The 26,331-nt window shown below is 52.9% G+C and overlaps 1 protein-coding gene across 1 annotated transcript; it reads left to right on the top strand.

The window, feature by feature from the left end:
* Window positions 1-268: 268 nt before the first annotated feature.
* Clmb (calcimembrin) lies at window positions 269-26,268 on the top strand. Its single transcript, NM_001400990.1, has 4 exons — window positions 269-391; window positions 6,096-6,141; window positions 23,483-23,626; window positions 25,818-26,268. Exons 1-4 carry the CDS (start codon window positions 305-307, stop codon window positions 25,874-25,876), a joined length of 336 nt encoding a protein of 111 aa, NP_001387919.1. The 5' UTR covers window positions 269-304; the 3' UTR covers window positions 25,877-26,268.
* The last annotated feature ends 63 nt before the right edge of the window (window positions 26,269-26,331 follow it).

Genomic DNA, 26,331 nt, shown 5'->3' with positions numbered 1-26,331 from the left:
CACCTGAACCTCCCAACTGCAGCGACGAGCTGGGGGCGTTACCTCTGCGTCTCTGCACAGGAGGTGGAGCCAGGCGCCCCTTTCCCCTCCACAGATCCGGGGACAGCGGGCCGGGCCGATGCCCAAACTTTCCCGGGTGTGGGGAGTGCGGCTGGGGTGGGGGAGGCAGCCAGGGAGGCGCGGCGGCAGGGGTTGTGGCTGAGCCCTGGGCGGGCTGTGGGGCGGAGCGGTCCGGGCGGCACCGCCCTCCAGGTGCCGGGCGGGGGCCGAGGCAAGCGCCGCTGCAGGGAGAGCAGGCCGGGCCATGACCCCCGCGGCCCACGGCTGCAGGCGCGTCGCCTGGTGTCCCTCACGGCAGCCAGCGTCCGCGCCCAGCGCGCCCCAGGAAGCGGTGAGTGTGCGCGCGCCGTGCGCGCCACGGCAGACGCTCCGGGACCTGGGGTTTGGCGATCTGGGACATAGGGAGGGACCCAGGATGAGGGACCTTAGGATCGTGGAGACCTAGGAAGATAGGGATCCGGAGGTGGGGAATCCGAAACGGTGGAGACCGGGGTTGCAGAACCCGGGAGGGGAGGGAGAGTGGGGTGGGGTAAAGACGGGGGGGGGTAGCCTGTGTAGACCCCACGGTGGTAGGGACTCCAGAGTGATGGGAGACCCTTTGGCCCCTGGCGACCCACAACTTCCTGCAGACTTCGCTGATCTGCTCGGCCTCCTCTGGCCGCGTGTCTGACATCGGGCGGGGGCGTGTCCCGCGCGTGGCAGCCTCAGGCCCCTCTTTGCACCCGACTGGGTTGTCAGGTTGCCGAGCAGTCGGGCAAGGTGGGGGCAGGAGGCCTCGGGAGAAACCGCTTCCCTCCACCAAGTGTTTCGAATGTATTATTGATGAGCTGCCTCGCTTAGGGGCGCCCAGTACATCAAAGCAGCTTCGCGACCGCAAAGGGCGACCCGCTCGAAGCAGGCACTTCTCTTGGCAGGGCTGGCCCTGGCAGATCTGGGGAGGGCGCTTATTAAAAAGAGGACCCGCAGCTCCCCTTGGGGATTCTGAGGGCAGGAAGGACTTCTGGTCTTTGCCAAGAGAACAGTGCAGCGCAATGTAGGAGTCGTTCCCGAGAGAGTATAGAAATGTTAGAACACGCCCTGTTTTACAGATAAGGAAACTGAGTCCCAGATGGCTTCTCCCGAGTGGCAGACTCTGATGTCTCTCTAGCCTGAGACACTTCCCTGGTTGTGCTAGCAGAAGAGAGCACCTCTTGCCCATTCAGATCCCTTTCCTAGCCAGGGCACAATGTAGCCTTGGTTGCATCGTGGTCCCCCCTCCCCCAGGTTTCCCTCCCTCAGGTCCGGGTCCTCTGCACAGGAGAAAGGCTGTGTATTTATGGAAAGACTTAATCCCTCCACCAACCCCAAGGCCGTGGAAAGCTGTGTCTAATCTGTCCCTGGAAGGCCTCAGCTGGTGGGCACACACCAGGCCAGAGTGTGCGTCCCCTAGGGAGGCGTAGGTCACTCGGGAGACTTAAAAAGCAACTCGTCCTCCTGGGCTGAGGACGCTGAGACATTAGTGCTTAGCCAGCAATTGGCTAGTGCCAGGCCTGCTCCTGAGCTGTCTTTACTCACACCAACCCTCTAACCAAAGCCTCCTCTTGTCCCCATTTTAAAGGCAGGAAACTGAGGCAGGAAGGTTGATAAGTCCAGGTGTTAGCACCGAGGCAGGAGGGAATGGCTTTCATCTCAGGTGCGGAGGTGGGGTGGGGAGCTGGGCCAGGTCTGTAGAATCATGGGAAGTAAGACCAACATAGAGACTGATATAGCCCACTCAACAGAAATCCTCTTTGAGTGTCAGTCTCCCAGCCGCCCCCTCTCCCTGCCAAGGTCCCCCTACTAGTAACCACCGAAGTATTATCCTTCCCCCTGTCCCTGTCATCAATCTTTAGGGGGAAAAATTAATTTATTTTTTATGTGTACCAGTGTTTTGCTGGCATATATGTCTGCCCCCTATACATGCCTGGTGCCCTTTGAGGGCCTTGGATCTGGAGCTGGAGTTACAAGCGGTTGTGAGCTACTATGGGGTGCTGGGAACAGAATCCAGGTCCTCTGCGAGAGAAATAAATACTCTTAACCACTGACCCCTCTTCTCCTCACACCATCCCACCTGGGTGTTCAGTCTGCACTGTTAGAGAAAACATCTGGATACTTTGTTGCACTGTTACCCGTTGTTAGCTGTGGGCTTTATTGTTTAGCAGATGTTTTTAATGCTATGGAAGCCGCAGAGTGGAGCATGGATATCCACTAAGTGGCCCAGAGCAGGCAGCAGGCTGGTTAGCCCCCAGTGGGGGTCTCAGTGATTGTTGGCCTCTCTAGCTTCCCTGAGACTCTCGGTTCAGCTTTCTGGCCTTGAAGGGAGGTACCCCAAGGCTAGCATCTATTCTCAGCACGGTGCTGGAGCTGGAATTGAAAGAATTCTAATCCTGCTGCACAAATCAAGTGACTTTCCTAAAGAAGGAAGAAAGTCAGATGCGCCTGTGCCGGGTGGAAACAGCTCCATGTGGGAGCTTGGGAAGCTGCTAAAAGACCAGGTTGCCCTGCCCTGCTTCCCCCAGCCTCTCAGGTCCACACACCTAGCAAACAGTCACATTCCTTCATTCTGACTGCTCCTGCCCAGCCTGATTCTTAAAGGACAGCTTTGTTAAGGAGGTGGGGCCGAGTACCACTGTGACTCAGGCTCTCTTGGCAGAAGGCACTGGGCAGAGACCATGGTGAGGGGCTCTCCCACCCCAACTCTCTGCTATTCAGTCTTCTATTCAGGATAGCTGATGCCACGCCCTCGGGGTTAAGGCTAAAGTAGCCAAGGTTCCAAAGAAGGAACCAAAAGAGGCCCATCTCAGGCCAACTGCAGGTTCATACTGAATCATAGGATATAGCTTTCCCACACGGGACCCAGGCATCCTCCCTACAGCCTGGAGCCTGACACTTCATCCCTCAGCTGCTCTAGGTTTGTGCGGCCCTGGAGCCCAGCCTCCCCCAGACACAGTGCAGAGCCTGCCTTCTATGAGCAGGTGCCCATCATGATGCTGTCTGATTTTCTGTGTGTTGCAAACCTGTGAGAGCCAGGTGGCGAAGTCACTTCTGATGCAATTAGTCTCCAAAGCCCAGAGAAGCCCTCACTATCCGCTTTCTGAGGCTCTTCTTGAGTTTTGACTGTGTCGTGTGCAGTACAGCGGGTGAGCCCTCCCTCTGCAGGAGCTCAGGAGGGAGTAGACCCAACCCTGCAAGAGGAAGTAAGGGTTTCTAACTGCCTGCTTGTCACTGGGGAGGATCTGGCGACCATTTGGTGATGAGGTTTTATGTCTCCAAGCCCATTGTTCTGAGGAGACTGTAAACAGAGCTCAGGTACTCTAAAGAGGAAGCTGTTCACACTGCAAAGGTGTCAAGTGAGAGACTTTATGCCCAGGCCCCCTCCCAGGATAGCCAGCAGCCTGTCACTTCCCTCTGCTCATGTGCTGCCCTGGTACTTAGCTGAACTGACAATTGAACTGAGGGAAGGATGACCCTGGACCCCCCTTTCAGGAGGAGGAGGAGGGAGTTCTTTTGAAACCAGATCTCAAGCTCCCTATGTAACTGGTGCTAGCCCTGAACTCCTTATCTTTGAGCCTCCACATTTTAAATCACTGGATTAAAAGTGTGCAGCCCTGTGCCTGGCTCGGTGTGCATTTCCTGTGAACCAGCTTGTCCTTCACAAAACAATGACACCGTGACCTGGATCAGAGGCATTACCGTGAGCTCCAGGCTGCCACCTAAGATGGGCTTTTTCCTTTTCCATTTTTGTCCTGTGTGTGCACATGCTTTTGTATGTGTGTGGGTATACATGCGGGGTGGGGGAGAATGCATATACATTGTGACTGCAAGGACATGTGGAGGCCTGAGGCTGATGTCAAGAGTCATCCATTGTTCTTCAGCCTCATTCATTGAGTCAGGATCTGTCAATCAAAGTCAGAGCTCATAGGTGTGCTTGCCAGCCAGCTCTGAGGATCCCCAGCCTCTGCTTTGAGACCAGCGGGGATCCGAACCCGGTTCCTCATCCTTGCCTTACAGGCACTTTAACTGCCGAGACATCTTCCCAGCCCCCGTGGGTGGGTTTGGTTTGGTTTGGTTTGGTTTTGACGAATACTTTGCGGACATATACTCTACCCTGACTGCCAGCCTCAGCCTCAAAGCAGTTCCCACTCAAAGCTGGCCTTCTCCCACCACCACCACCGCCACCACCACTACCACCACCACTTTGACTTTGTTTCTGGCACATTCCAGGCATGACAAAGACTAACACCCTCACTGTTCCCATGCTCTGTTGGGTGGCTGAAACCAACTCCCAACAGACAGAACCGGAGGAGCCAAGCTCCAAAATGGGAGTGCACACCCTGCTGAGTGTCTGACTGTATGTAGCCTGGCTGTAGTCAATGGGCCCCTGATGAGGTGATTGACAAGCTGGGCTTTAGAAGCTGATGAGCTCCTGCTCCTCTGGTTTGAGTATCCCAAGTGCTGGGCTTCCAGGCATCCACCACTGGGCTCTTCCTGCCTGCCAGGCAAGCCCTCCTCCACTCTCACATCTCATTAGGGGTGCCACCTTCACAACCCTCTCCACTTGCTGGCAGAACCCTATGTTTAAGATACCCTGTTCTGCCTGCCCTGACACTGTGGAAGATGTTTGAGTCAGTTTGAACATGGCAGAGTCAAGTGTCAGTCATGCGGCCCCCTGCCCACCAGTATTAACCAAACAGCAATTGCACCAGAGTCTAACTTGGAAAGCTTGGCAGGTGACTGTGTCAACAAAGTCCATCCCAACATAGGGGTCAATTCTTAAAAGCTGCGACCCTGGGGTTGGGGATTTAGCTCATCGGTAGAGTGCTTGCCTAGCAAGTGCAAGGCCCTGGGTTCGGTCCCCAGCTCCGGGGGGGGGGGGGGGGAGCTGCGACCCTGAGCTCTCTACATGACTTGCAGCCACTTTGCAGAGCACTGAGCCTGGTACAAAGCAGTCCTTGGCCTCCTGGGAGGAGGGACCTTGGAAATCTAGTGGGTTTGGGGAACTTCCTGAGACTTTTACATTGTTCATTTCCTGAGTGTTAAGGAGCTTCCCTTTAGGTCTACACAACCCCAGGCTGCTGGCCACTAGAGTGACTCACTTTGGGGGAAGTCCCAGCACCCTCTATACCCTAGCCCACCCAACCAGGCACAGATCCCTGCAAACAGATGGCTCCCAGAAGCCTCTCAAGGTATGAGTCTCCTATCTCAGGTCTGCTGAGTTCTATGTGGCCTTGGGCTGCTGACACTACCTCTCTGAATTTTGATTGCAAAAGGTGTTGACAGTACCTGGATGGTGGAGTGTCAGGAGTGGAGATGGCCCCCATCACCCACCTCCTGCTTATAATTGATCAGTTACTTGTGTTCTAAGGAAATTGTGGATGGAAGGTCAGGAGAATGTGGGTGGGAACTTTTCTAATTCCCATGGACTAGGGACACAGCCTGGAATCTGTATTGAGAGTCCAGGGGACTGGGCTTCGGGTCAGTAGTACAACGGATATGCCTGCTCTGCACAAGGTCCCCAGTTCGATCCCCAGTACCACAGGTAGACAGTGAGATCAATGGCTAGGAACCTTGAAAGTCAGCAGGGCAGGGGTTGTAATGGAAAGATTACCTGCTGTGGTAGGTTTCATCGGCCCCTCAGCCTGTGGGTCCTCCATCTCTGGGGTCCTTACAATTGTTGCTTCCGGGGGTTGGGGATTTAGCTCAGTGGTAGAGCGCTTTCCTAGCGAGTGCAAGGCCCTGGGTTCGGTCCCCAGCTCCGGAAAAAACAAACAAACAAACAATTGTTGCTTCCACACCCTTAACCCTGATCAGCTTCACCTGGACTTTCCCCAGCAAGCAGCCCTCTGCCCCCCAGCACCACATTTACTCCAGGTGTGGTCAGCAGACACTGTGACCTCACAGCTGGCTTGTTTCAGTACCCCTTCCTGTTGTGTGCCCAGATGGCCAAGTAGGGGCCTGGCCACAGGGGCTGGTACAATGACATCCCCACCCCTCTGAGTACTCTCCTCTCTTCACAGGCCCGCAGAGGCGACGCCATGGGGCTGAAGCCCTCCTGTCTGAAAGGTAAGGCCTGGTGTGGGGTTTGGGGCCAAGGGGCATGGGGGAGCAAAGAAGGGGTGGCTGGGGGAGAGATAGTACAGGGCGACCCAGACTCATGGGACTCAATGGGACACCTGTTAAGGCAGTCCACGTGTACAGTAGGGATGCTATACATGCTTGTTCTGCCTCTGCGGCCCCCTCCAGTCCTTCCTTCACTGGAGTTCAGTACCCCAGGGCTTCAACTCCCTCCTCAGAAGGAAAATTCTGAATAAAGGGGTACCTGGTAAGGGGAAGGCAGGCACAGCTCTGGGAGTTGCCTTCCAGGTCACTCTAGACACCTTTCATCACGCAGGCAAAAGTCAGCTTGGCTAGTTCTGCGTTGGAAGGCTCACTCAAGAAGGGCACAGATCTCTGTTCTGATATCCAGAAGGAAACCAAGGCACCATAGCCCCCGTGAACAACAACCAAAGCCTTCTGATGTCCTGTGGGACAGGCATGGTCCCCACCCTAACCTCTGAGCCTTAAGGTCCAGACCTGCCCTGGACATCCCTGCTGGTACCCTAGGCACAGCATAACTGCTCGTCATCAACCAGCCTGGCAGTGGCACCATCTGTCCCCACAGCTCTCCCAGGCTTCAGGGCCATACCAGCCTTAGACCTCACTGTCTGCTGTGTATTCTTAATGGCTGCTACCAAACACATACTCCCTACCCTACATGCTCAGCCACTGGCCAGACACCAGGTTCCCCTCCCAGCCCACCCCAGGCTCCTCTCCTCAGCCTTCTCTTGTCCTTCTGCCCTCTGACAGGCCTGTGTTCCCCCACTCACCCAAAGCTCTGGAGACCCCATTTCCTTGTCCATAAAGTGGGGTCACGGCAGGCATGGCAGACTGGACATTCAGAAGTTCCAGGCTCCCAGCACTCAGACTGCCCCTGGGGTGCAGCTCTTGTGATTATGCCGGTGGCCTTCTGTTCCCTGGACCTTCCAGCCCTTTCTCTGAGGTCTTAGGAGACTTAAGGTCTCTGGGTATAGGCTGAAACATTCATTGATCGCAGTTAACACCAACAAGGTGAGCCAGACAGTGGTGGCACACGTCCCTAATTCCAGCCCCCGGGACACTGAGGAAGGCAGATTTATGATTCCAAAGCCAGTCTGGTCTACAGAGGGAGTTCCGGGTCAGCTGGGGCTACACGAAGAAACCATAGCTCCAAAAAAAAAAAAAAAAAAAAAAAAAAATCAAACCAAACAAACAAAAACATACAAAAAAAAAAAAACCCATAAACCCATAAACAAAATGAACTTCTAGAAGACAGACAGAATTGCTACACCCCCACCCCCACCCGCAGCACCCAACTCCTGCTCCCAAGAGAAATGAAAAGTCTAGGAAGGAGTAAATTAAATGGTGAATGGACATCTCCTGAGCGCTTTGTGTGAGGGGGTGGGGCAGATTTAAGACAGCATCCCATTGGCCCAACTGAGGTCTTGTGCCTTAGCCTGGGAGGGCGGGGCATCTTGACTGACAGCTCCACCCGGACTGCAAGCAACAGGAGCACCGCAAGGCTTGCAAGGTGGCCCCAGGTTGGAGGAGCCCTTACTGCACTCCAAGACTGAGTGTCTCCGGGACCCCAGGCTTACAGGAGCTGGTGGACGAATGCCCAAGTGTAGAAGTGGCTGAACGTGGGACAGCTGGTGGCAGGGGGAGTTAAAGCCTGAGTGCGTCCTTCTACTGCTGTGGCCGTGAGTCTTAGACAAACCGTGGCTGTGGGACCCTTCCTGTCATGTTGATGGGTCCTCTGCTCACCATGGCTGTGAGTCCACCCCTCTCATGTGCCCAGTGCAAAGCATGTCCGTGATGTCACTGTTCTGTAACCATGCAGAATAGGCATAAACTTCGCCCCAATGACTGGCGAGGGCACAATTTGTTATAGAATGCCACTGTGGGACATTGGCCCCTACCCCGACATCTTGCCTCTCTGGGCAACAACTCTAATGCCTTGTACACGTGGACCCCACGCTTCTAAGAGATTCTCACACTTCATATGGGTGGACCACTCTTTTGTCTGACTGTGTTCATAGCAAGTTGTGGTTTGTACCTCTGTGCCGTTGGGTTAGATGACATTTCACAGTGTGGATTTTCAGTCAGCTTCGTGTTATTGCCACAGAACACCTGAGATAAACAACTTACAAAGATGAAAGTTTCCATCCGTGGTCACCCTGGGCCTGTGGGTACAACCAGGTGTGATTGTGTTTGAGGAGGGTTAAGAATGAGAGGTGCTCATCTCATAACAGTTAGGAAATTAGAGAGGTCGGACCAGTAGCCAGGATCTTAGTATATCTTGAGGGCATGTCCTAAATGACATAACTCCCTGCTGGCCTTGCTTTTTACAAATGTCCCCATGGGCTGGGGACCAGGACCATGACAGGTGGAGCTTATGGGATACTTAAGATCTAGCTAGGCATGTGAGTGCAATGCCAACAGTCGTGAGGCTGAGGCAGGAGGATTTCTGCATGTTTGAAGCCAGCCTGGGCAACATAGTGAGCTACGCCATCACCCTAGTGAAAAAGTGGGATGGGACGTGTTTTATTTTCCTCCCACCCGTCAATGAAGACTGGCCTGGTTATATCAGGATGTCTGAAAAGCTCAACCCCAGGACGTAGACTGATTCTTCAATAGAACACACCTCCATCCCACACCGCCACAAGGCTAAAAGCCGTACTGCACCAAGGACCCTGGGGCAGGAACTTTGAAGAGGACTCTTCGAGGCGGCAACCCATCCCATGCAGTTTTCATTGTGGCCTTTGGGTGTGTTAGACTTGGCCTACCTGGAGTCACTCAGCCTTGGTCCCTGGAGGTGATGAAGCAATTCCACAGAGGCCTGGACTGACAGACAGAGGACCCTGAGACTCCTCACTGTGTGCTAGTATCAAGACCCAAGACTGATCCACCAGCCCAACACAGCCCCTCTCCACCACTTTGGAGCCTGTGCACTCGCTCCCTCTCCACCACCTTGGAGCCTGTGCACTCGCTCCCTCTCCCTCCCTCCTTTCCTTCTCCCTCCACTCCCTCTCCCTCCCTCCCTTCCTTCTCCCTCCCCTCCCTCTCTGCTCTCTCCCCTCTCCTCTCTCTTCTCTCCTCTCTTTCTCCTCTCTCCTCTACTCTCTCCTCTTCTCTCTCCTCTCTTCTCTCCCTCTCCCACCCCTCTCCCCCCCTCTCTGTCATGCATATATGTACACACACATGCACAGGACACACAGGATAATGTTGTCCCCACAGGCCTAGTCATGGCCAATTTCTGTGTGGCTGGCTCCAGTGTAACCATAGATTTGACTCCGTGTAGTGCTGTGTACTCTTTTTTTGTTTGTTTGTTTGTTTGTTTGTTTCCTGGAGACACTGTCTCTTGTAGCCCAGGCTAGCTTCGAGCCCGTATAGCCAACTTTGTGTTGGCTAGCGCTCTACCACCGCTGAGCTAAATCCCCAACCCCTGCGGCTCCCCCTTTGTTTTGTCCTCTTTGCTTCTGAGTATGCAGTTGTCCGGCTCAGCCACCCCACCCCCCACCCCTGTTCCAGGATGCTATCACTGTGAGGTCCTTAGCTGACTGATCAAACCTTCAATCATTCCAATAAGGCTGGATTCACCCTGGAACCAGTTCACCCCTAGAGGTGGGGGATGGGGGTCTGCTGATGTCACTTACAGGACAACAGAGGCAAGGGACCCAACCCAGACCTACCTAGGTCCTCCATCCCTGGGGCTCAGCTGTTCCCAGCCAATCTTCTTGGTAGGCTGCCCAGCTCAGGCTACCTCAGGGGTCCAAACCCGTTCAGCTCTCTGCCCGAGCATACACACTGCACACTGCACTGCACACTGCACTGCACAGCATCCCCTCTCTGGGCTCAGAGTTCTCAGAGAAAAGTGAGGCATCCTCCACCCAGCCACACTGTGGTTTGAGTATCCTCTAGAGAATTCTACCGAGTTCTACACAGAGGCTTTGCTGAGGGCACCATCCCCTTAGAGGACAGGGCCCTCAGAAACGTGTAGCTGCCATGCTGGTAGTCTCTAGAGACAGAAGGATGGTGAGCTAGGGGTTAGCCTGGGCTATGCAGTGAAACCCTATCAAAAAACCAACCAACCAACAAATTAATCAAGTTTGGGCTGGTAAGATGGCTCAGCGGTTAAGAGTACTTGTTTTAACAACCTGTTCCAACTGGTTTTGATTCCCAGTACTTACGAGGTGGCTCACAATTGTCCGTAGCTCCAGTTCCAGGGGTCCAACCTTTTCTAACCTCTGTCAGCACAGATGTACACGCAGGCAAAACACTCATACAGTATATAAATATTCTCTCGCCCAAGGCCAGGCCGTAAACAACCGGTGACAGGCAAGATGAGACGTGTACATACATTTGAGGTTCTCATGGGTTTGGGAGTTTTTGAGTAGGGATGTGAATTTTTCAGTTCCCAAGTCTACCAAGTTTATTGGGAGAGCTGTGAAAAGCCTAAGGGTTGTTGTCCTTGGGTGGGCTCGAACCGCCAACCTTCTGGTTAATAGCCTAACCCACTCACTAACTGACTGCGTGACAGAGACAGTTAAATATTCCTTTAAAAGATAATATATTTCTTTTTAGAAGACTTGTTTATTTTCTTATTTACTTATTTTATGTATGTGAGTGCATTGTCACTGTCTTCAGACACACCAGCAAGGGCATCGGCTCTCCTTACAGATGGTTGTGAGCCACCATGTGGGTGCTGGGAATTGAACTCAGGTTCTCTGGAAGAGCAGAGAGTGCTCTTAACCGCTGAGCCATCTCTTCAGCTCCCTCATTTATTTTCAAGTGTGTGTGTGTGTGTGTGTGTGTGTGTGTGTGTGTGTGTGTGTGTGTGTGTGTATGGGTTCCGGTGCCAGAAAAAAGCATTAGATCCCCTGGAGCTAGAACTCCAGGTGAATTGTGAGCTGTCTGATGGGAGCACTGAGGACCAAACTCAGGTCTCGGGTCCTCTGTAAGGACAGCAAGTGCCCCCCTCCCTCAGCGCTTCTCAGCAGCCTCACCCCCAAGTACTCAATGGCACAGGTTGGCTCCTACAGTCCTACCCACCTCAGTGACCCCTGCTTCCCATACCTGCCCTTCCCCCAGCCTTCTTCCCACCACCCCTCCTGTTTCAGGGTCTTTGCACCTGCTGGTCCCTCTGCTTGAGATACAGTCTCCTCCGTACCCATGGTGGCTCCAGTGTCAGTCAGTCCAGCCTAATGTTGGGGTCCCCCATGGCTCCTCAGCCTCCCTCTTTGTATCGCCTTTGTCTGCAGCCTGGACCGTATGCTCACATCGCTGTATGTGTCTCTTCTTAGGGTCCCCTCATAGCCATGGCATAGAGTGGGCACTCACTGTAGTTGTTGGTAAAAGAAAGCCTGCCTCAGATTACAACCCTGGTCTGGGCCCCACCCCCAGAGCAGGCAGCCTTCTGGAAGTGTGCCTAGCTTCTGTTCTGGGCTCAGATACACCCAGATCCCTACCCCATGGTGGTAGCATTGCCAGCCACTGAGGTTGGGACTCCCCAGTCCCTCAGAAGCTGGAAGTCATTTTATAAATGGAGACATTAAAGGCCAGGAGGTCAGGAAGTTTGGTCCTTTCGGGTGTGTTAGCTTTTGTTAAGCTCACACTAGATTTGAGGGGCTCTATCTCTGCTCTAAACCCAGTGATTGGCATCTGCCTCCCTGTGCGGTGGCAGAGAGAGGGGAAAGGTAGACAAGAGAAGCTGCTGCAGGGTCTGCAGGTGTGGGAGCCACTTGGAACCAGGAGAGGCAGAAAGGAGCCGCCCCCAGGCCCCCCTAGAATTGCTGGCCCCAATACCACCTCCATGGTAGGGCGGTGGCCTCCAGAGCTGTGGGACATAAAAGTCCCACTGTCTCAGTCACACAGTTTGTGGTCGTCTGTTAAACAAGCCTTAGAACACTTGCCCAGGCTGAAGGAGAAAAATGTCAGCCCAAGTAGTTGACAGAGGGGAGCCCAGGCCATCCATACAAAGTTGGTCAGCCAGTCTGCAACCTCCTGGGAGCTCAGAAGGAAGAGGGTGAGGAGGGACCATATCTCTGTTGTCACAGCTCCTGAGGCAACAGTTCTCAATCTGTAGGTTGTGACCCCTTATGGTGGTGGTGGGGATAAGGGGGGTTGGGGGATGGGGGTGCATGTCACCTAAAACCATCAGAAAATATAGATGTTTACATTAGAATTTATAACAGTAGCCAAATTCCAGTTATGGAGTAGCAAAGAGAATAATTTTCTGCTTGGGGTCACCACAGCATGAGGAACTGTATCACAGGGTCACGGCATTAGGAAGGCTGAGAACCACTGTCCTAGGGAACAGGAGAGAGGGTAGTGGCCAGCCTGACTCTGCACGGCTTGACTGACAGGCAGGTCACGCCCATCCTCAACTTTTGGAGGGGGCTCCCTCAGAGCTAAGCCTCTTAGCTCTGAAAGCCAGACTGTAAGGCTCTAGAAGAGGCAAGAAGAGGGAGAACCAGCCCCAGCCCCAGCCCCAGCCTTACTCCTAACCATGGCCTACAGATTAAATCCCCTCAAGACCACCAGCCAGCAAGAGTTCCCTAGGCCAGCACTTAGGCCCCAAGACCTGACAGGACCAGCACCACACTGAGCTGTGGGTAGGTAAATTAAATAAAGCACCTCCCATTTCTCTTGCCCTCTTTGTTTGCTCAAGGGATCCCCAGATAGTTGGTACTTCCTGCTCAGAACTTCCCGAGTGTCTTGGGGGGTCTGCTACAGTCCGGCTTCCCAGCAGATGGGCCTGGTGTCGTGCGCTGGGTCCCAAGTATTCTTGTTTTTTTCGTTTTTTTCTTTTTTTCGGAGCTGGGGACTGAACCCAGGGCCTCGCGCTTGCTAGGCAAGCGCTCTACCACTGAGCTAAATCCCCAACCCCGGTCCCAAGTATTCTTAATCCCCCACTATAAACAATAATGTATGATTACACACGTATGTATACGTAGATTTTATACATGTATAGTCTATGTAGATTTGATCTTACAGGTTTAGTACAGTGTGCTACCGTTGTACAGAGAAAATAGTCAATGCTCTGGGCCGAAAAGCTTTTGACTTCTGAACAATGGTAAACCGGGGTGTATGTGTCTCCCAATGCTGGCAGCATGACCAGAGTTCCTCAGAATGCACATTGTATGTGTGTTTATGGGTAGGTATATGTTTATATGCATTTGTACATGTTTGTATGTGTGTTATGTATGTATTGGTGTTTGGCTGGGTGGTGGCTCATGCCTTTAATCCCAGCGGCACTCAGGAGACAGAGACAGGTCTGTAAATTCAAGGCCTGCCTGGGGTATATGTATATACATGTATGTGTTTATATGTTTGTGTGTGTGTGTGTGTGTGTGTGTGTGTGTGTGTGTGTATTCCTATAAAAAGACTGGTGTTAAGGATGTAGGTCAGTTGACAATTCCAGCATTCAGCAGGAGGATCAGAAATTCAAGGCTAGGGGCTGGAGAGACGGCTCAGTGGTTAAGAGCACTGACTGCCCTTCCAGAGGTCCTGAGTTCAAATCCCAGCAACCACATGGTGGCTCACAACCATCTGTAATGAGATCTGATGCCCTCCTCTGGTGTGTCTGCAGACAGCTACAGTGTACTCATATATAATAAATAAATAAATCTTTAAAAAAAAAAGAAATTCAAGGCTATATAGAAAAGTTCTAGTCCACCCAGAGTGGTCAGCACAAAGACCTGAAGACTGATCTAGATCTCCTTCCGGAACCTTCTGTACAGAGCCTGCCCACACAGGTCCAGCCCAGGCTGACCTATGAGTGTGGTGATTCTTGAAAGCCTGTTTGAAACGCCTCATCTCGTGCCCGAGGCAAAGTCCAGCTTCCTGGCTGACTCTAGGACTTACCCCTTCTCACTAGTGCTTAGGCTAAGCCTCAGCAGTGCCCGATGGCCTCAGGAATTAGGGCACTCACCCCAGTATCAGGGAGCAGATGCCCTCTGTAATCGCCCGTGACACCCCCACTCCTCACTGCCGTGACGCCCAGCGCTGCTGGAGCCACTTAGTTAGGACCCTCGACTTGAAGTTTATCTGTCCAGACACAAGCAGGGTCAGGAGGCTGGCCAGCCTGCCCCTCCCAAGCCTGCTCCCTCCACTCCTTCCTTTAAAAGAATACTTTTGGCCAGGCGTGGTGGCACAGCCCTTAATGCCAGCACTCAGAGGAGGCAGAGCCGGGATGGCTGTGCAGGGGTAGTTTGAGACCAGTGGGAACCGCACAGAGAAATAAGAATGTTCTCTCCGTATTCTGTGACAGTTTGGTGAATGTATGTAATGTGACTTGAGCCTTCATCCTTGATAGCTTCAGAGCCTTGTCAAGTGGCCCCTGGCAAATGAGCCTGGTGCCCCCCACACCCCATATACCACATGGCAGATAGAAATATTGATAGATCCCTGTCTTTCTCATTTGACCAATGTGATGGTGAAAATGCCTTCTTAGGAGGAACTCTGCATTTTTTCTTTTCTTTTTTAAATTATTTATTTGTGAGGTGAGAGTGGGGTCCACGAAGGCCTCCAACTCACAGTCCCCTGCCTCGGCTTCTTGAGTGCTCTGAGTCTTGTTTCCTTCTCAGAGAGAGCAGGAAACTTCCTCAAAACACACAGCAAGTGGCAGGTACTCTGGCGGCAATGGGGCCCCCTGGTGTCTGTCAGGGGTGCTGCAGCCCCTTATGTGGCTCCAGCCTCCGGAGTGTGTGAATGGCTATGGCAAAGACAGGAAGCCAAAAGCTATCAGGTACCTGCTCCAGGCCAGGGACACATTCTGGGCCTTTACCAAGAACAATGGCACGTGCGTGCGCGCACACGCACACGCACACACACACACACACACACACACACACACACACCACATGTGCACACAATTTTCTTGAAGCATAGTTTATAGCCCAGGCTAGTGTGGAAATTACTTCAGCGTAGCCTAGGATAGCCTAAAATTGAATAGCCAACCTCTTGCCTCAGCCTCCCAAATGCAGGAATTATATAGATTACACCTGTGATTCTCAACTGAGGTTGGTGTGTGTGTGTGTGTGTGTGTGTGTGCACGCACACTCGTGCACGTGTGCATGCATGCATGCATGTGCATGTGTATCCCACAATCAGAATGTCCCAGACATCAGAGAAACAAGCCCCACAGTGTGGGATGTGGTGACACGCACACACTGTCAGCAGGAAGGAGGCTGAGGCAGGAGGATCAAGAACTCAAGGCCTGAACAGCAGAACAAGGCCTTATCTCAAGAAATAAGCACATGAAATGAGACAGGAACATCCTCCTGCCTCACTCTCTCAGGTGCAGGGATGGCAAGTGCTCACTGTTGACCCAGAGACATCAGACATGTCCCATGGGTCCAGCTCTGCTTGTTTCCCATAACAAAGCTCTACAGTCACCCTCCTGTGTCCAGTTTAGGGTTGAGAGGCTGAAGGCCAGGAGAAAAGACCAGAGCTGCTCAGTGATGAGGCTGGGGCTGGACCCTGTGAGCTCTCTCACCGTAGCCGAGAACCAGCAGCCCTCCCTGAGGGCCCTGTAGGGTGGCAGGGACTGGTTGCTGGATGTAAGAGTGTACAGGCGCGCAGGCAGGAGGTCAGCCCTTAGCCTGAACTCTCTGGCAGCCTCCTCCCAGGCTCCTCCCAGTGCAAGCTCCAGCAGTGGGTCCCTGACGCAAGCAGGAGCTTTTCCCTTAATTGAAAAGAGATCTGAAACCGTCTCTGTTGGACCCAGGCTGCTGGAAAGTGGGAAAAACTACCCGAACCATCAGAGTCGTCGCCACATCTGTAGTAACGCTAGGCTCTTCCGGTGGTTGGAATTATAAACAGACAGTGAAGGAAAATGAACGGCTAGCTGTTGTGAGAGATTCTTAGCATTCTCTGCCCGCTCAGCTCCTCGTTCCTGCCCCAGGCCCCTTGCTAAGGCAGTGACTGCCCTAGAGCCCCCCTCTATCCTTTCTGTTGCTTTGATTGCCCCACTCCAGACAGCTCCCATCTCCCCTCAAGCCACCAATAGTCTGTTGTTTTTTCCTTGTCCCTCTTGTGACCAAGCCAGACTCATGCCTGTGTCCCCAGGAGCCAACATCAAACCCACGGGACAGTAGTGTGTCTCTGCGTGGTGGCCCTCCTAGCGAAGTGTTCAAATGGGGTTTGTCCTCTCCAAGCAGACTCTGTAATCTTTGTGGTTCCCTTGTTGGGAAGAGTGATCTTAGAGGCCCTCAAAGAAATGGATGAATAAGAACCCCCCCACCCTCGTCCTGCAGTTGTTTTTGCCAAGGGTGTAAAGTGAGCACACCCAGGACAGAAGCTCACTGCTTTCACTCTGATGGAGGCAGGGCCTGAGATGCTTGCCCAACTGGTACAAAGGGGAAGCATGTGATAGAGCTTGGGGAACGTCCAGAGTTGGGAAAAACAGGCTCGAGGTTGGGGGAGGTTTGTGGAATATTGGCTAGCTACCTCTGATCGGGGGGGGGGGGGGAGAAAACTTGTCTCACTCTGTTTCTGTCTCTGAGACCTGGAGCAGGAGGCAGGGGAGGCTCAGGAGGCAGGCTCAGAAACGTCTGTGGAATCATTTTGATCTTAGTTCTGTGCCCAGCGCCTGGTGCACTGCCTGGTACATGATGGGTGCACAATAAATGCCTGTTGTTGGAGCCAGACCTCCTCCGGGGCCAAGGCTGGGGTTATTCCTTTACCCAGAAGTGGGTCACCAAAGCCTGATGCAACAAGTGGGCAGCCCTGGCCAAGACAGGCTTCGTTCCCAAGACCAGGGCCATCCAGCAAGAGAGAGGAAGGTAGGAGCTGGGGAGATGGCTCAGTGGTTAAGAGCACTGACTGCTCTTCCAGAGGTCCTGAGTTCAAATCATCTGTAGTGAGATCTGATGCCCTCTTCTGGTGTGCCTTCTATAAGTACAGCTACAGTGTACTTATATATAATAAATAAATAAATCTTTAAAAGGGGGGAAGAGAGAGAGAGAGAGAGAGAGAGAGAGAGAGAGAGAGAGAGAGAATCTCCCAAGTGCCACACTGAGCCTGAACTCCCATTCTCTTGCCTTCACCTCCTGAGCACAGGCGTGCGCCACCGCACCCTTATGTGCTACTGGGATGGAACCCAAGGCTTTGTGCATGCCGGGCGAGCTCTATCTGCTAAGCCAAATTGCCAGCTAGCACCCACCCCAGCTGTATTCAGAGCAGTAGAGCCCCTGATGGACAGGTAGGGGGTTCTTCCTACCAGGTGCCTCTTATTGGTTGGATTGATAAGGAAATGCTAAACTTAAGCTGGTATTCCCGGAAGGTGCATTAGAAGGCCCTCGCCCTAGTGACCTGAGCTAGAGCTAATGGCAGACAGTGCAACCCAGTGGTTACTCAACCTCCCTAAGGCTGCAGCTCTTTAATCCGGTTTAATCACATTGTGGTGACCCCCCGCCCCTCAACCATCAACCAAGCGGCAACCATTTCGTTGCTACTTCATAACTATAATTTTGCTACTGCTACGAATTGTAATGTAAATATATGTGTTTTCCAACGATCTTAGGCGACCCCCCTCCCAACCCTCGTGAAAGGGTTGTTGTTATGGGGGTTGCACACGTTGAGAACTGCTGGTCTAGCCCCTCTGTAGGGTCACTTTGTATCCCCAGCGGGAGAGGAAACAGAGGATGAAGCAGTTGAGGCCACCCCCTAGGTAGATTGATACCCAGCTTTCCGACCGACTCACGCTGTTCTGGCCTCAGCAGGTTGGAGCTTTCTGTGTGTGAAAGTTGCTTTGTCGGAGGTAGACAATGGGCCGGCTCCCGATAGAGCCAGAGTGCTGTTTGACAAAGCGCCACTAGAGGGAACCCGTGAGCTGTAATGCCCGCTCAGGGACAGAACTTTTGAGGGGAGACCCAGGGAATGCTGAGAGGGAACCTTGCCTGCACCTAGGATCTTGGGGTGTCCTAGGTGGAGGCTAGATGTGGGATCATGGGAGTGAGTTTACTTGGCCCTGAGCTTTAGAGCCAATGAGAAATGGAGTCCGAAGGAGGAAGGATTAGAACAGGCTCTGCTTACCTTGTCTGGGAAAGCTGCAACAGGGGCCTGGCCAGCTTGCTGGGGAGACGGAAACCAGCTTTGTGTCCTCCAGGCCCTTGCCAGTGTCACCCTAGTTCAGGAGTTCCCAACCCTGGCTGTTTTCATCTCCAGGAAGCTTTACAGACAGCCCCTGTCAGGGAAAGGGAGACTCTGGAAAATGGAGACTCCCAGGTAACTGTTAAATCTCCCAGGGTGAAAGCCCAAAAGAGCAGGAGGAAGAGAGCTGTGTGTAGTAGTATGGTGGAAGTTGTGGGTAGGAGATTGAGGCCAACCTTGGCAATGGGAAGCCCAGGCTCAACGTCAGAAGAAAGCTCTCAGAGAATTCCCTCCGGCGGCTCTGGGGTTGTCATAGCCACAGTCAGCCAGCAGAGGGCAGAGTTTAGCTCTCAGCCCCTCCTTGCCAGGCTGTGACCGTGTTGGAGCTCAGCTGCTCTGAAGGCAGCTTAGCCTGGATCTGGGGAGTCTGGTTAATCTACCATAGAGACTGAGGTACTACAGAAAAGAAAGCTCACGGCCAGAAAAGAAAGACCCCAGCCTTTGGCACAGCCCTAGAAGACCTCCTGCACAGGCTTCAGGCCTACCCCAAGCCTAGGTCCCTGGCCTGTGCCCTGCCTCAATTGTCCTCCTGGAAACATGGGTCTCTGGCCTATTCCCTGCTTCACTTGTCCCCTAGAAACACGGGTCCCTGGCCGGTGCCCTACCTCAATTGCCCCCCTGGAAACAAGCTTCCAATAGCCTGAGGCCAGCAGAGAATTGACAGATGACAGCTCAGGCCCCAGGGTGGCTGGCATTTGTTTTTTAATCTTTACCATTGCCTAATCCTCCTGAGAGCTCTGCTTCTGCCCAGAGGCGTGAGGCTGTGTGCAGGGGCTGAGGGGCCAGGGACCTGCCCTTCCCTCTCCCTTCCTGCTCATCTCTCCTCCTAGTCTCCCTCCCTATTCCCTACTTAAACCCCTCTTCTCCCCTGTCCCTCCTCCCTCTCCCCTCCTTCCTCCTTGCCTTTTCTTCCTCCTCCCTCCCCCCTGCCTCTAGCCTTTCTCCTGGGCTCCCTGAGCCCCAGATACTGTCAGTTAAAACAGGGTGTGGCTTTGTCCTCAAGCCACACCCTATTAGGATGTAAGTCCTGCTGGGGGAAGTGTGACCCTTCACTGTTGTGTCCCAGTCGGTGGAGGGAGGGGAGGAAGGGGCTCTAGCATTAGGGGGCGGAGTTCAGTCACGATTGGATGAGCAGCATCTCTTACTCTCTTTCTGAAACAGGATTTCTCTGTGTAGCCCTGGCCGTTCTGGAACTCACTATGTAGACCAGGCTAGCCTTGAACTCACAGAGAGCCACCTACCTCTACCTCCCAAGTGCTGGATTAAAGGCATGTACTGTCAACAACAACAACAACAATGTTGTGTGTGTGTGCACGTGCGTCTGTGTGTCTGTGTGTTCGTGCACACTTGTACCTGTATGTGCATTGGTGTTTTCTCCTTGTGTGTATGCCTGTGTGAGGGTGTTGGATCCTGGAGTTATAGACAGTTGTGAGCTGCCATGTGGAGGCTGGGAAGTGAACCCAGGTCCTCTCTGAAAGATCAGTCTGTGCCCCTTAACCCCTGAGCTATCTCTCCAGCCCAGCATCTCCCTGTCGCTGCCATGGGACCATGTGACAATGTACACACGGTATGAACACGTGGTGCTGACACATGATGATACTCAGTGTCCTCTGCTATTGTGGGTTGGATTGTGTCATCCCAAGATTTGTCCGTAAAGATGTCGTAGTGGCTCCTACTTATAAATCCCAGCACAGATGGGGCTGAGGCAGGAGGATTGAAAGCTTGGGAATCCAGGGATATGTAGTGAGACCCTGTCTCAAAACAAAACAAAAAAGATAGTTCAGGGTTTTAATCAAAAGGGTCATTTAGGGCTGGAGAGATGGCTCAACGGTTAAGAGCACCCGACTACTCTTCCAGAGGTCCTGAGTTCAATTCCAGCAACCACATGGTGGCTCACAACCATCTGTAATGGGATCTGATGCCCTCTTCTGGTGTGTCTGAAGACAGCTACAGTGTACTTATATATAATAAATAAATCTTAAAAAAAAACATTAAAAAAAAGGGCCATTTAGGGGTATGATTCATCAGCCATGGTCAAGGTGACTCTTGGCTGGTCACTGTCCTGTTCACTTAATGCTGAGGTGACCAACCGGTACCAACAGGACACTTGGGCGTGGTCTTATCATGGGTGCCGTGTTTACAGACTCGTACGTCCTGTTGTCCTTGCTCACTGCAGGCTGAAGGCATTGATTGATGTGGAGACTGATGATGTCTTCTCTGGGGACCAGGACACTGTTGAGGCCCAGGGTGTCTCAGCCACTGTGCTGGGAGACAGAAGCCAGACAAGGCTGATTGCCTGCAGCCATCCTGCCCTGTGCTCCTGGCCCTGGCCTGCTGGGTCAGAGCCTCCAGCAACAGTTGTTTGTGTTTCTGGGACAGGGCTAAAATAATTGAGTGGTTGGGCTGGAGAGATGGCTCAGTGGTTAGGAGCACTGGCTGCTCTCTCAGAGGTCCTGAGTTCAAATCCCAGCAACCACATGGTGGCTCACAACCATCTGCAATGAGATCCGATGGCTTCTTCTGGTGTCATAAAGATAGCTACAGTGTACTCACATACATAAAATTAATTAACAAATAATTCTTTAAAAATAATTGAGCGTGTATGTATGTGGGTATGTGTGTGAGTGTGTACATGTATGTTTCTTTTTTGTTGTTGCTTTTTCAAGATAGAATCTTACTATGTAGCCCTGGCTGACATGGAACTCACTTTGTAGACCAGGCTGGCCTTGAATGTATAGGCATCCGCCTGCCTCTGCCTCCCAAGTGCAACCACTGCTCAGCTTAGCTTACCTATCTCTTACAGTCTTACCGTATCTCTTGGTTGGCCTTGGATTCCTGAGTCTCCTGCCCTAGCCTTCAAGTTCTGGGATCAAGGTTTACCCCACAAGCCCATGCTGTAGCAAACATGGCCTCCAGACCCTGGAGTACTTGGTGTCCTCCTAGGGGAGTGTCTGACCTCCCACACAGCCAGTGGCCCATGGGAGGACAAGGACTGTCACTTCTGCCCATTCTGTTCTCTCCTGAGTCCTCTCCCCTCATTGAGTCCCCCCTCCCCTGGGTTCTCCTCTCCCCTGAATCCTCCCCACTCCCCGAGTTCCCAAACTCATTTGATTACAAAGTCCCTTCCTGGAACATAGCAGAAGACCAGGTGTCCCAGGGCCCAGACCTTGGGAAAGGCTGCTCATACCTGTCCTTGGGACGTGATGTTAAGGGATTCTTGGTGCAATCAGGCTCACACGCTTAGCTACTGTGTTAGGGAGAAGAGATCGTGGAGCCAGGAAACCGAAAGAGGAATTGGAGAAGCATAGAGAAGGAACAGACACAGGAGGGGGAGGATGGACCAGCAGGCTGGGGCCTAAAGGTGTGAGAGGTAAGGAAGGGTGACACTCTGGCTGCCAGTGGGTGCCAGTGGACACCGGTGACCGCTAGAGGATGCTGACAGGGAGGGAGGGAGGGAGGCAGGGCAAAGAACAGCAGTGTCTTAGTTCCTTTTCTTTTTTTTTTCTTTTTTCTTTTTTTTTTTTTTTTTCGGAGCTGGGGACCGAACCCAGGGCCTTGCATTTGCTAGGCAAGAGCTCTACCACTGAGCTAAATCTCCAACCCCCTTAGTTCCTTTTCTATTGCTGTGACAGAACACTGTGACCAAGGCAGCTTATTTATAAAAGAAAGCATTTAATTTGGGGGCTCACAGTTCTGGGGGTTTAGAGTCCATAACCTTCACGGTGGGAGAGTGGCAGCAGGCAGGCATGGCGAGGGCTGAAGCAGTAGCTGAGGGCTTGCATCTGATCCATAAGCAGGAGGAAGAGACAGGGCTTTTGAAAGCTCAAAGCCCAGCCAGTGACATACCTCCTCCAAATGAGGCCACGCCTCCTAATCCTTCCCAAGCAGTTTCACCCACTGGGACCAAGGAGTCAAATATACCAACCCGTGGGAGCCATTTTCATTCAAACCACCACAAAAGATTGTGACAACTCACCTGAGACCTGTAGCTCGGCATGGGGAGAACAGCCGGACTGAATTAGGGATGTGGAGCCTTGTCTAAGCTGACATGGTGCCATAGGCAACCTGAACATCTGAAATGGGGCAGCCTGTGTCATGGAGCAAGGCCTTGTCTCACACATGCGCACAAAAGGACCAGAACTTTCCCTAAAGAGCCCTCGTACAGGGCTGGAGAGATGGCTCAGCGGTTAAGAGCACCCGACTGCTCTTCCAGAGATCCTGAGTTCAATTCCCAGCAACCACATGGTGGCTCACAACCATCTGTAAACAGATCCGATTCCCTCTTCTGGTGTATCTGAAGACAGCTACAGTGTACTTATATATAATAAATGAATAAATAAATCTTTAAAAAAAAAAAGAGCCCTCGTACAAAGGATATTCCTAGGAGCTGGAGGGATGGCTCAGCTGTCGAAGGACAGGCTCACAATTAAACCGCCAAGGGACATTCCCAGACTAAGGAACATCCAACATGGAAACTTCTATGAAACACTCAGAGGAGATGCCCATCAAGGGCGGTCACTCCCATGCATACCTCTGGGCACAAACAGAGCTCAGTGCCCTCATGGAGCATCTCAAGGTTGGGAATACCTTCCCCCCCCCTTTTTTTTTAAGATTTATTTATTTAGGGGTTGGGGATTTAGCTCAGTGGTGGAGCGCTTGCCTAGCAAGCACAAGGCCCCGGGTTCGGTCCCCAGCTCTGAAAAAAAAAGAAAAGAAAAGAAAAAGATTGATTTATTATATATGAGTACACTGTAGCTGTCTTCAGTCACACCAGAAGAGGGCATCAGATCTCATGACAAATGGTTGTGAGCCACCATGTGTTGCTGGAATTTGAACTCAGGACCTCTGGAAGAACAGTTAGCGTTGTTGTTTTTTTTTTTTTTTTTTTTTTTGGAGCTGGGGACCGAACCCAGGGCCTTGTGCTTGCTAGGCAAGTGCTCTACCACTGAGCTAAATCCCCAGCCCCCAGTCAGCGTTCTTAACCACTGAACCATCTCTCCAGCCCCTTCCCTTCCTTTCCTGAGCCTCAGTCTCCCCATCTGTGCAGAAGGAATGACAGTGTCCCTTGGTGGAGCCTGGGCACTCTCAGAGTGAGGCAGAGACTGAGTGACTTTGGCAGGCGCTACTAGGGGCGGGGTCTGATGCTCTCTCTATCATGTCCTGTCTCCCGCAGGCTTTAAGATGTGTGTCAGCAGCAGCAGCAACAACCACGACGAGGCCCCCGTGCTGAACGACAAGCACCTGAGTGTGCCCAACATCATCATTACACCCCCAACCCCGACGGGCATGGGGCTTTCCCGGGATTCCAACAGCCAAGGTGAGCCAACACCACTATGCCAGAGCTGTTCCCGGGACTCCTGCGTCACAGCCTGAGCTGGTCCCCATCTCCCCCTGAGCTTGTTAACGTAGGTCAACTTTGTGGCCATTCTGCTCTGGGCCCCCTTACCACGATGCCAGCACTGGCAAGATGTGGCCCATTGAGCAATTGTCTAGGTAGTCCTTGCTGGCAGCTGGGAGGAGGATGAAGTAGTCTGGGCTGGCCCCCATGTCACCACGTCTTAGCCTCTCCATGGAACTGAAAGTTGCTCCTTCCCTGCCAACAGCAGAGACCACCATAGTGTTGGCTGCAGCTGCTTGGACGACAGGGTAGATTAGGAAGCAGAAGTATGTCAGGCTGTGGCTGTCCTTGGCTCGTCCAAAGGCGAGGGAAGATATGAAGTGTCCCTAGCCAGACAGCATGACAGGGTAGGGTGCAGACTGGCATCTTGTCTATCTCTTCCTGATGCCCACTGAGCTGGTAAGGGAGACCGCTCTCTCGTGCACTGAACAGATGTGCATTGAGCCAGGCCTAGTGGGACCAAGTCCCCAATCTCAGCTACTGGGGAAGCTCATGCAGGAGAGCCACAAGTTCAAGGCTGCCTGAACTCCGAAGGAAGCTCAAGACAAGCCCAAGCAACGTAGCCAGACCCTGTCTCAGAATAAATCTTGAAAAAGGGGTTGTGTCCTGCTCAGTGCTGGAGCGCTCAAGGCCCTGGGCTGTATTTATTCCCAACACCAAAGAAAAGAAGGAAGTGCTGGGTTAGTCGTGGCTGGCAGCCTCTACTGAGGAAATGGGTGGTTTTCTCACAGCTGCTGGGGAGCATATTTAGTATAGATCCTTGGCTACAGATGGGCAAACTGAGGCTCACAGAGGCTCACAGAGGCTGGTGAACAAATGATGGAGAGCCGTCACTGAGTCCCTTCGGGGTGGGTTGTATCCTGGGGAAGCAGGCCCCAAAGGAATAATAGGTTGTAGGGAGAGGTAGGGATCAGCAGGAGGGTAGGCCGCCCTGGCTTGTTTTAAGTCTTAAGAGAGAAGCAGCTCAGATCCCAGAAGACCACCCTGAATCCCTGCAGAGGGGCAGCCACACCAGGTACTTTGTCAGCGCATCAGGCTGCCCTGGGAAAGAAACAGGTGTCTCTCAGGATCTCTCAGCATCACCACATGGAGGGCCAAGCTTCTAGCACACAACCCCCCCCTCCCCGGCACAAGCCCCGGCCAAACTATCTTCCTTTGTGGCCCTTCCCAGAACCCCTCACCAGGCTGCCCGATGGATGCACACCTCAGTTAGCTCTCATTCTAGTGCCCTGAGCTGGAGGTATTATTTGTAGCGTTGCTTTAGAGAAATGGGAAGGAGGGGATCCAGGGAAAGAAAAGGACTCACCTGAGGGGGGTACAGCAGGGTGAGAGAGGAGCCAGGCTCCCAGCCCGTTGCTTCTTAGCTCCATAGCCACTGTCTAGACCGACATACAAGACATCAGAGACCCAGCCCTCCGCTTAGTCACAAGGGTGTATCTCTCCAGGCCTCAGTACCCCTGTAAAGTTCCCAAGGTCATTATTTACCCCACAGAATTGTGGGATGATATTTCAGCCTGAAGCTAAGTGCTTAGAAGGCTCCTGAACCCTGGGAGAAGTCCCTTCTAAGCCTGGACAACTGTGGGGTGGGTGGTTCGAGAAGGGCAGCCCACACAGTCTCTCGAAACTCACACTTTTTTGGCTCCACCATGCTTCCGAAATTCCTGAGCCTGAATTTCACCTGCTCCTCAGAGGAGCTGCCGTGAGTGTCCCTGGACCTCAGATGTCATCTTCTGTGCAGGGAAGACAAGAAGAGAGAGACAGAGGTCTCACAAGGACCTCGGCCCCTGCACATGGCAGTGCTGTTGAAGCTACCCATGGGGGTTAAGATTGGGAAGAGCAATAGACTCAACCAGGGCCCCGCGAACTGGGAACACTTGTCCCAATCTCCAGGAGTCCTGAGAAAGCACCCCGACAATGATACCTCTCCCTGTCCCCAGAGGGGTGCCAGGTGTTGGGGGACCTGAGGCACTGGGGATCCCTTTCAGCCTCTGTGACTCTGAGACTTGGCTATGGGAGGCTGGGTTAGTGGCCTGAGGTGAGGACGTTAGGCCTAGGAGGAAGTTGACCGAGGAGAGCCCCCTCCCTCATGCTGCCCCTCTCTTTCTCCTAGTCTGGATGGATGAGTTGGGGTCTTATCAAGATGATGAAGAACTTGAGCCCGAAGTCTGAGAAGTTATCTTGTAGTGAGACCTGTGTGGCAGCCACCAGCCCCGCTGCCCCTAGTCCCAGGTGTTGGGGGCATGGCTCTCTGAGCAGCTGGATGGGGACAGCCAAATGGGCCCTGGACTAAGACAGGGATGACCAGAAGAGCACAGCAGGTCGCTGACCCCAGTGGAGCAGACATCTGTGGCCTCCATGTCCACACCAACCCAGACCCGGGCTTGGTGAAGAGGAGGCCCATCCCACTCTACGGTCAGGTCACCGTGACCATGGACCTTGGCCCTCAAGGCCACAGAGCACAAGGACTTCTCGCCAGAGCAGGGCTTCTGTTTTTTACAAGTTGTTTTACAGGTATGGAACCTACGTCCTGAGCGAGATTTATAAATAAAACTCCTTTGTGACTTGTGGGTCCTGATTTTTGGGGTTTGGGAGTGGGAGGTGCCTTCCTCGACAGGGTCAGAGGC

The sequence above is a fragment of the Rattus norvegicus genome, chromosome 19 (genome assembly GCF_021556685.1).
Source record: "Rattus norvegicus strain SHRSP/BbbUtx chromosome 19, alternate assembly SHRSP_T2T, whole genome shotgun sequence".
NCBI lineage: Eukaryota > Metazoa > Chordata > Mammalia > Rodentia > Muridae > Rattus > Rattus norvegicus.
Note: the sequence above shows the minus strand (reverse complement) of the source record. Positions and strands in the feature narration are given on the sequence as shown.

Excerpts from the sequence above, each read along its gene's own strand:
- Clmb (NM_001400990.1), top strand. The coding sequence starts at position 305 with ATGACCCCCGCGGCCCACGGCTGCAGGCGCGTCGCCTGGTGTCCCTCA. Across the intron at positions 392-6,095 it reads CCAGCGCGCCCCAGGAAGCG|GCCCGCAGAGGCGACGCCAT; the intron begins GTGAGTGTGCGC and ends CTCTCTTCACAG. Across the intron at positions 6,142-23,482 it reads GAAGCCCTCCTGTCTGAAAG|GCTTTAAGATGTGTGTCAGC; the intron begins GTAAGGCCTGGT and ends TGTCTCCCGCAG.